This window comes from Rhinichthys klamathensis, unplaced genomic scaffold, assembly GCF_029890125.1.
Source record: "Rhinichthys klamathensis goyatoka isolate OS25496 unplaced genomic scaffold, OSU_Roscu_1.1 h1tg000027l_1, whole genome shotgun sequence".
Classification (NCBI taxonomy): Eukaryota; Metazoa; Chordata; class Actinopteri; order Cypriniformes; family Leuciscidae; genus Rhinichthys; species Rhinichthys klamathensis.
The window spans coordinates 497,206-507,185 of NW_026606577.1; the positions used below are offsets into that span (position 1 = coordinate 497,206).

General features: G+C 37.3%; 1 protein-coding gene across 1 annotated transcript; it reads left to right on the plus strand.

The window, feature by feature from the left end:
• The first annotated feature begins 1,002 nt into the window (after positions 1-1,002).
• On the plus strand, positions 1,003-7,742 carry ess2 (ess-2 splicing factor homolog). The gene is made up of 10 exons (XM_056243633.1): positions 1,003-1,409; positions 1,736-1,904; positions 2,010-2,099; positions 2,792-2,943; positions 3,046-3,163; positions 5,356-5,486; positions 5,592-5,694; positions 5,867-5,976; positions 6,144-6,259; positions 7,071-7,742. The coding sequence occupies exons 1-10, from the start codon at positions 1,284-1,286 to the stop codon at positions 7,351-7,353; spliced, it is 1,398 nt and encodes a 465-aa protein (XP_056099608.1). The 5' UTR covers positions 1,003-1,283; the 3' UTR covers positions 7,354-7,742.
• The last annotated feature ends 2,238 nt before the right edge of the window (positions 7,743-9,980 follow it).

The following is a 9,980-nucleotide window of genomic DNA, read 5'->3' on the forward strand; positions in this document are numbered from 1 at the left end:
CTAGTCTGAGACTAAAATACATGTTTGAGCTGGTTTAAATGAAAGCAACTTGCACTGATATATCTTAAAATATGGAAGTGCCGTTGTTTTGTCTCAAGATGCACACCAGTAATGTTTTTCTTTTGTTTTTTCTTCTAAGGCACATTTATAAAAACTACTTAAATGTCCTAATTGAACTAAGGCCTAATCCTGGCTTAATTTAAGCCCTGTCTCTGAAACCAGGCCTTAATATGTCAACAAAATTAAACCAGGATTTTGAACTTGGCTTTATCCAACGGTCAGATTTCTGTTCTGGAAATGTATGCAAATTATGTGCATATTTAATTATATATTTAAACATAACATTTCAGAAGTACAAAACAGTTGTTTTAATGTACTGTGATTAATTCACTGTGGTGATATCTATTAGTAAAAATATTTACCCTTTCACATCACCTGTGGTGTTTTTTTGCCTTAAGTTGTATTAAAGGCTTTGAAAACTAACATTCTTTTTATTTCACTTATGGACTGAAAATAAATAATATGTTTATTGCTTAGCAACGTTCATTGTGGGGGTGTAGCTACTATTAATATTTACGTGTACTTGAAATGGTAAGCTTCATAAAGGGATAGTTAACCTAATAACGAAAACGTTGTCATCATTTACTCACCTTCGAGTTGCTCCAAACCTGTATGAGTTTCTTTCTTCTGTTGAACTCAAAAGGAGATATTTAAAAGAATGGTGGTAATAAAACAGTTGATGGTACAATGACTTCCACAGTTGGAAAAAAAATACTTTGGAAGTCATTGGCTACCATCAACTGTCTGGTTACCAGAATTCTTCAAAATATCTTCTTTTGAATTCAACAGAAGAAAGAAACTCATAAAGGTTTGGAACAACTTGAGGGTGAGTAAATTATGACAGAATATTCATTTTTGTGTGAACTAGTCCTTTATATCGAAGTTCATGCAAATGCGGTCGCTAGTCAAATAGGTGGCGATAGAGAGTCTCTGTGGTTCTGTGTTCAGTGGAAATAATGCGAAGGCGAAGAAGATACTGTTCCTGCATGCGATGTGACGACGTTCACTTGTTATTATATGGATTTTCGTTATTATTCTTGATTAAGTGATTGTAAACACCAACATTTACCTCGAGCTATTGATATAATAGGCAAAGACATCCCAATGGTATTCAATTAGAGAAAAAAACGAATACTTAGCGTAGAGGCTAACGTAAACAACGTCTTACGTAATTGTGCTTTGGGTCGCTGTAAAATAAGAGTTTAATCTATTGAAATAGAAATATGGAAGAGTCCAAAGAGAAAGCTTTGAGTCTGATGTCTGGTATTACTACAGTCGCTGTCAGGAACCCTGTAGAAGAGACTGAGAGGCCGAAGAGAAAGATTCTCGATGAAGATCAATACATAGAGGTAAGACAATGTTATACTGTTATTATATACAACGGATGCTCTGAAATAATTCATAGTATTATACTTAATCATTTAATAATTCATTGAATTATACAGTTTTAATGTCAGTGTGGAGTTTGGTTTTGAAATGTGTTATTTGAACAGTTTTTTATTATTAAAAAAGGCGGTAACCATCAACACCATAAACATAGTTTACACAAAATACCAAACCCCCAGCAACAGCAGCTTGAGGTCCATGTGTCACCTGTAAACACACTTATACCTGCATAGATTCTTCTGTCTTGATTTGCTAATGACACATATATCTGTCACAATTTCTTCTGAAGAGTTTGGAGAAGATCATCCAGAGGGACTTTTTCCCAGATGTCTCCAAACTTCAAGCGCAGAAGGATTATCTGGAGGCGGAGGAGAACGGAGATCTGGAGCGGATGAGAGAGATAGCCATCAAATACGGGGCTGCGATGGCTAAATTCACCCCACGCACCTATGTGCCCCGTGAGCGACGTTTCTTACTGTGCATGGTTGATTATTAATGATAATCACTACTGTGTTTTGCACATCATCAATTACCTGCTGACTCATCATTTTATTCCTATTTAGACGTGACGCCTTCAATATTTGAGACCCCAGATGGCCGAAGTGCATCTCCCTCGTCTTCACATGGTAAACACAGATCAGCAAAAGAGGATGGTAAGTGACTGCAAACTCTACTGAACACAGAAGAAGATATTTTGAAGAATGTTGGTAACCAAACAGTTGACAGGTATGAAAGAGAGGCTGTGAGGGATAGACTTAAAGTGTTTTCAATGGCATCCGCTATAAAAAGCTATATAAAGCTCCTAGATCACTTATCATTTTCCACAGCTCATGTTGTCTGGAGTTTTTTGTCTACTGAAATTCCTTGGAAAGATATTTTTGCAGTGTTTTGTCAGCAGAACAATAAAAAAACACAATAAATAACAGCACAACCCAATACCACATCCCTCACAGCCTGTAAATGATGACAGAATTACATTTCTTTTGGGTGAACTATCCCTTTAAGTACATTCAAACAATTGTTATGTATATATGCAAATGTGGCATTATCAAATATTCACACATACATTTTCACCATGTTTTTAGTATATATATAAACCAAGCAAAGTATATATGAATAAACCCTTCTGTAAAAACCCTCAGAATATAGTCAGGATTAAACTGTAAACTTTGGTGTATGTAAGTGCTACTCAAGTGATTTCTGGCTCAAAAAAATCATTTTGAGAAACGTCTTTTATATATATATATATATATATAATAGTGAGATTTCAAAAAGGCTTCTTTTTGATCATTTTAAAGCTATTTGAGATATGCTACAGGCGTTCTGTGTTATTTTTCTGGAAAAGATGGTGAAAAGGTCCTTCCGTCCCTGGACCATTTTCTTGCTAAAAACACGAGTGAGGACAACGCATCCTTTGAGCAGATAATGGAGCTTGCGGAGGACAAGAACAAGCTGAGGCATTCGTGGCTCTATGAGGCGGAGAATGAATTCAAAGAGGTGCAACACAGTGATAGCTACTGCATAATGCATATCATTGAGTTTTGTGTCGTTGAGTCTTGTTTTGAGTTCTGATGATGCTTATTGTCCTGTCGTTTGAAGAGGCACGAGCAGAACCTTGCTCTACCATCCTCAGAGCAGCAGGCGCTGGAGTGCACCAAGGCAGGACTGGAAACATGGCAGTACAAGGCCAAAAATGCACTCATGTACTATCCTGACGGTAAAGTGTTCTATTGAGGAGCCCCATAAGTTTATCATTGCATTTTCTGAACTATTAATACCATGATAATGAGTAGGCCTGGGTAGTATTTTAAATATTTTTTTACAGGATTCTTTGATAATAATAATTCAGTACATTTATGTAGTGCTTTTCTCTGCACTCAAATTGCTTATTGAAGTTCAAAAGAACAGCATTTTATTTAAAATAGAAATATTTTGTAACATTATAAATCCCTTTACTGAGACTCCTGATCAATTTACTGTGTCGTGTCCTTGTTAAAAAATAAGTATTGATTTCATTAAAAACAATATATATATATATTACTCACCCCAAACATTTGAACTTAAAAAAAAAAAAATATATATATATATATATATATATATATATATATATGATTTTATATACATATTGTATAAACATGTACTTAACTTAAAATTTTATATTCATAGTTTTTATTATATATATTTTCTTTTTTTATATATATACAGTTGTGTTCAAAATAATAGCAGTCCAACATCACTAACCAGATCAATCACTGTTTTTGGTAGAAATTATATTTCTACATGGCAAATCATTTACTAGTAGGTGTAGTAGAGTAATAGAAAAACAACAGACCCAACAGTCATGACATGTATGTTGCTAATTCTGTATAATTGAATCATTAATTGAAAGGGGTGTGTTCAAAATAATAGCAGTGTGGAGTTCAATTAGTGAGGTTAATCATTCTGCGAAAAAACTAGTGTCAATAAGTGGCCCTTATTTAAGGACGAAGGCAGTACTGGACTGTACATGGTGGTTATAGTGCATTTCTCTCTGAAGATCTGAATAAAAAGGGCCGTTCCAAACATTGTTCAGAAGAACAGCGTACTTTGATTAAAAAGTTGATTGGAGAGGGGAAAACGTATATAGAAGTGCAGAAAATTATAGGCTGCTCAGCTAAAATGGTATCAAATGCTTTAAAATGGCAACCAAAACCAGAAGGACGTGGAAGAAAATGGAAAACTAACGTTCGAATGGATCGAAGAATAGCCAAAATGGCAAAGACTCAGCCAATGATCAGCTCCAGGGTGATCAAAGAAGATCTAAAGTTACCCGTGAGTACAGCAACAATTAGAAGACGCCTATGTGAAGCCAAGCTATCAGCAAGAAGCCCCCGCAAAGTCCCATTGTTGAAAAAAACGACATGTGCTAAAGAGGATACAATTTGCCAAATTAACACATTGACTGGCCTAAAGAGAAATGGCGCAATATTTTGTGGACTGATGAAAGCAAGATTGTTCTTTTTGGGTCTAGGGGCCGCAGACAGTTTGTCAGACGACCCCCGAATACTGAATTCAAGCCACAGAAGACTGAAGCATGGTGGCACAAGCATCATGATATGGGGATGTTTCTCATACCATGGTGTTGGGCCTATTTATCGTATACCACGGATCATGGATCAGTTTGAGTACATCAAAATACTTAAAGAGGTCATGTTGCCTTATGCTGAAGAGGAAATGCCCTTGAAATGGGTGTTTCAACAAGACAACGACCCAAAACACACCAGTAAACGAGCAGCATCTTGGTTCCAGACCAACAAGATTAACGTTATGGAGTGGCCAGCTCAATCCCCGGACCTTAATCCAATAGAAAACCTGTGGGGTGACATCAAAAATGCTGTTTTTGAGGCAAAACCTAGAAATGCAGAGGAACTGTGGTCTGTAGTGCGATCGTCCTGGGCTGGAATACCTGTTCACAGGTGCCAAAAGTTGGTCGACTCCATGCAACACAGATGTGAAGCAGCTCTCAGAAACCATGGTTATACAACTAAATATTAGTTCAGTGATTCACAAGAAAGCTAAATCTTCAAGCATTTTTCAGTTTATACAGTAAATGTTTGACTTTGTAAAGTAAAATGCAGACACTGCTATTTTTTTGAACAGCCTAATATTCCCTTTTCTTCACTTTCTATAAAGTAAAAACAAATTTCATAAATTTTTCTTCATGTTTTGATCTTAAATAGAATGTGCAGTGTTCCCAATGCATTTTTGTGTATTGAAATAAAAGTTATTATTAGGATTTTGAGCTTTACTCACTTTTTTAAACACACTGCTATTATTTTGAACACAACTGTATATACATTACATTTTTAAATTAAGCTAATAGGCAAGGAGCCATACAGTAAAATGCCTGTTTCTTTTGTTCCCCAAAAGGTGAAAAAGACGACACACTGTTCAAGAAGCCACGGGAGGTCCTGTACCAGAACACACGGTTTGATATCGACCCCTTCTCTAAAGCCCTGAACAAATCCCAAATCCAGCAAGCTGCTGCACTCAATGCACAGGTAACACTGATTTCTGCATCTCATTGGTCAGCTTCAGATCATAAAACACTTTCATGAAAAATGACTAAACTAATTGCGTATTTCTCTTCTTTGCCTTCTGTCTAGTTTAAACAAGGCAAGGTTGGTCCGGACGGCAAAGATCTCCTGGCTCATGATTCCCCCAAAGTAAATGGTTACGGATTTGAGGGAGAAGCCTCCCCTGCTCCTGGTGAGTTAAGAGAGAGGACTCTAATTTTATTTATTAGTTGATTGATTAATATCAGCTCATCAATACATGTAGTTTTATAAAGAAATGTATAGCTTATTACTAGGGTTGTCAAACACTAATATTATACGAGTACACATGTCATGTTTTTCTGAATGGCTTGTTTGTTCTTAAGGTGTTGCAGAGTCTCCGCTGATGACGTGGGGTGAGATCGAAAGCACCCCGTTTCGTCTGGACGGCTCAGAAACGCCCCTTGTGGAGAGAAGTCACGGCCCATCGTTCAAGGTTCAGTTCATCTCTAGCTAGCAAACAGAAATGGCTGTTTTCATGCACTTGTGTATATAAACACAATATTTCAGTTTTATTGATCCTCAGTCTAAAAAAAAAAAAAATGTTACTGTCCAACATTTCAGTAAAAATGCTGAATGCTTACTTGTATGGATGTTTTCTAGATTCCAGAGCCTGGGAGAAGAGAGCGTTTGGGACTGAAAATGGCCAATGAGGCTGCGGCAAAAAACAGAGCTAAGAAACAGGAGGCGCTGCGCAAAGTCACTGAAAACCTTGCCAGGTAAAGAAAAAGTACTGAGGCATACAGTCTGAGACTGTAAAAAATGCTTATATTTTACCTTTGTTTCTAGTTTAATCAGCATTTTTTTTATTACAAATTATCAGTATAACAATTTGAGTGAAAAGTTGAATTGAAAAATAAACAAGAATTTTCACATGTATTTGTTCACCCCCCAGTTGCTTTAATGGCAACAGTACTCCGCCGCCAAATATATTCATCTTATCAAACTTTCATTTTCTTTGTTTTACTTTCAAAAAACTTTTCAAATGGATTTTAATTCCCTAGAATTGCATTGTGGTTTTCTTTGGGGGGGGTGTTTAGACAAAGTCATTTTTCCTAATGCTTTTTCCAAATTTTTCCTAATGCTTTTTTGGATATTACCTTTCATGTGGTGTGTAATATATGTAAACGGTCTGCAAAGGTCAAAGTTTGTTTTGTAGTTATTGAATTATTGTCTCCCGAAAGAAAGAACCGATTCAAAACTTCCTTGAAAAGAGTCATCAGAATTGCCAGTTTTAAGGTCCTTGCACACATAGTCCGAAATTGGCGCCTGAAATTTTCGCACGTTAAAAAATAAATACGACCCCACGTTGCGTCAATCATGTTTACACACTGCCTCCGAAACTTTTGTCCGTCATAAAACAATTCGAAGTAAGCATTTTGAGAGGTGTTTTGACAATTCAGAGCCACCGAATACGAAAAAACGCATACGAAAATTTCGAACTCAGTGTGCTAGGACCTTAACTTCCTACGTAGGTTTCTAACATGATTGCATAATATGGTCTTCATTGGCTACCATACTCTTTTCCAGCCTCACTCCGAAGGGACTGAGCCCCGCAGCGCTGTCTCCCGCCCTCCAGCGTCTAGTGAACAAATCGTCCAGTAAATACACAGATAAAGCCCTGAGGGCCAGCTACACCCCATCCCCTGCGCACAGAGGCATCGGCTCGAAGACTCCTCTCGGAGGCCTGACCACTTCCTCCATCACACCAACACCCGGAAAAGCCATAACACCGGCCGCCCAGGACCCGGCCTCCATCACAGACAACCTCCTACAGCTGCCCAAACGGAGGAAAGCCTCAGATTACTTCTGAAACTAAACACTTCACAAAGACATGGGCGGGGTTTCATATTTATTCTTTTTGTTTTAATTACTTCTTTCTTTAAAAAAACTGTGAATCTGAATTAATCATCGGTGTTTCAGATATCTTATTTTTTAGACTGTCTGCAACTTACAACATGTACAGTTTATACGGTTTTTTTTTGTTTTATATTTTTAATTTAGCTAGCATAAATGTCGTTTTTCAGCATCATCCACATCAAGTGATTCTTGCGTGAATCAGACTTTCATTTGATCCACAAGTGCTCCAGAACTTTACTACTCTTGATTTGTTTTCAGTGCTCCTGAATTTTGTGCATGTTTTATGATGTTGAAGACTTGCACGATCTCAGGGGCACAATAAAGAGGAGTTCTACAGTTTAACGTGCCTTTATATCATTTCACCGTCCTTATTTTACATGATCCATTTGTTGAACCCATCTTTGGGTTGGAGGCTGAACTTGGACACTATATATCGAGACAGACTCCCTTAATGAAGTTACTCTCTGTGATTGCAGTGTTCGACAGAAGAAAGGAAATCATGTGTTTTTGTACATATCCTTTCACAGCACGTAAAGGTGGCAAAGCACCATTTTATTAGCTGAAGCTTCTGATTTGTCTGGTAACTGCCAGTGTTGCTTAGATCAGACTGATATGTTTAAAGCCGGGAGAAAACGCTTCATAATATATTACATGACAGACTGCAAATGAGCCTCATTAAAGCTGCAATAGGGAGTTTTGAGAAAACATTGACTCAGCCTGAAAATTTGAACAAGCACAACTTACAGGTCCCACCCCCTTGCTCTCTGCTGCGCTACAGCCCTCCCTCCACAGCTCGTCATCCACAGCGGAGCCTGTCGTGAACGCGCAGGCTAGTAAACAGGGCCACCCATAACAGCGGATAAAAAGTTATATGGCACATTCACTAATAGGGACTAAACGTCAATAATATGCTTTACATTGACTATGGCCTGCCCATACTTTGACTACAAACTTGGTCCTCAAATCATTATGTATTTTCCAATAGCCTACATGTAACTTTATAACGTTGCACTCTTTCTATAAGTTATAAATAGCTAGTAAGATAACGTTAATATAACGGTAACTAACGTTACAGTATGTAAGTAATTATTCTAGCGATATAATGCTAGATAAGGTGTGCTAGTACATTATTTCAGCAACATGACAAGCCAGTGAATTAGCAGGTTTCAATTGTTGCTTAGCAGAGTGCGTGACATTTTATCTACATGTTATGCGGCTGGAGTTTTGACACCGAGTCAATGGGCTCTGTGTAATTCTTTCTTTTTCGCTTGTTTATCGTCATCAGTCTTTTTCCTTTTACCTCTTTGTTTTATGAGCAGGTGTCACTCGAGAATTGGCAGTTTAGGTTGTTTCTCCGTCATAAGCACAGCTGCAGCACGCCGGCAATCTTGAGTTTGAACGACGGCTCGCGCTGTGCAAGAGAGGGGTGTGATCAGCGCGTACACGAGCGTGACTGACACTGCTAAGACATTCCTCCTGGCTCTGATTGGTTGTTTCTGACCGGGAGCGTGTATTTCTTGCAAATGGCAATAGGACCACTAGGAGGAGCCAGAGGAGCTTGATTTTTACACAGATTATCTGTCTCATATTCTACTGTCAGGACATAATGACAGTTTTAGCAAATACATTTTTTCAAAAGTTACCCACAGCAGCTTTAAAGCAGGACTCACCTGTTTTATGATGTCGAGACAGACTCTCCTTATTCTCACACAGTTTTTGACTGCATTACACCTCAGTGTTTGACAAAAGAAAGAATCATGTCTTTTTGTAGATATCCTTTCACAACTAACAAGAACAGTGTCTGTGGAAAACTTCTATCTAAGAGGAACGGTGTGAAGAAAGACTCGAAGGCTCCACAAAATCCTCACCAAACTCAGCTTCTCTGTGTACATCCAAATAGACATTGAAGCAAAAGAGATCAATAAAGCATTTAAAGCAGGTAATGTGATATGTGTTCAGTAATTTATACATTTCATTCTGACATCTCAAGCTAAGTTAATACAATTGGTCCCAAACTAACTCTGAGTGAAAAGATTTTTCCATTTTTTTTAAGTCTCTTATGCTCACCAAGACTGCATTCATTCAATCAAAAAAAATACAGCATAAAAAAAGTAATATTGTGAAATATCATTACAATTTTAATGAACTGTTTTCCATTTGAATATAATGTATTTTTTTTCCTGTGATGCAAAGCTACATTTTTAGCAGTATTAATCCCAGCCTTCAGTGTCACATGATCCTGCTGGTTTGCTGCTCAAGAAACATATTATTATCAATGTTGTTTAAAATTTGAGTGTAAATTAACCGTAATACATTTGTTCAGGATTCTCTGATGAGTGGAAAGTTCAAATAACATGAAATATAAATATTTCGTGACATAACTATCATTACTATCACTTCTAATCAATTGAATGCATTCTTGAATAAAAGTTCATTTATATGTTACTGACTCTAACACTTCTGAATATATATATATTTAAAGGTAAAGAATTCCATGAAAAATCGGTGTGAAACCTAAAGGAAAGGTCATGCATGTGTTAAACTGAGGAGTTGATTATGCGCCTCCTCTTCCCGGCTGTG

Bases quoted from the DNA above. Each gene is read 5' to 3' on its own strand.
- ess2 (XM_056243633.1), top strand. From the start codon at position 1,284: ATGGAAGAGTCCAAAGAGAAAGCTTTGAGTCTGATGTCTGGTATTACT. The intron at 5,487-5,591 runs GTAACACTGATT...CCTTCTGTCTAG, and splicing joins CTGCTGCACTCAATGCACAG to TTTAAACAAGGCAAGGTTGG. The intron at 5,977-6,143 runs GTTCAGTTCATC...GATGTTTTCTAG, and splicing joins GTCACGGCCCATCGTTCAAG to ATTCCAGAGCCTGGGAGAAG.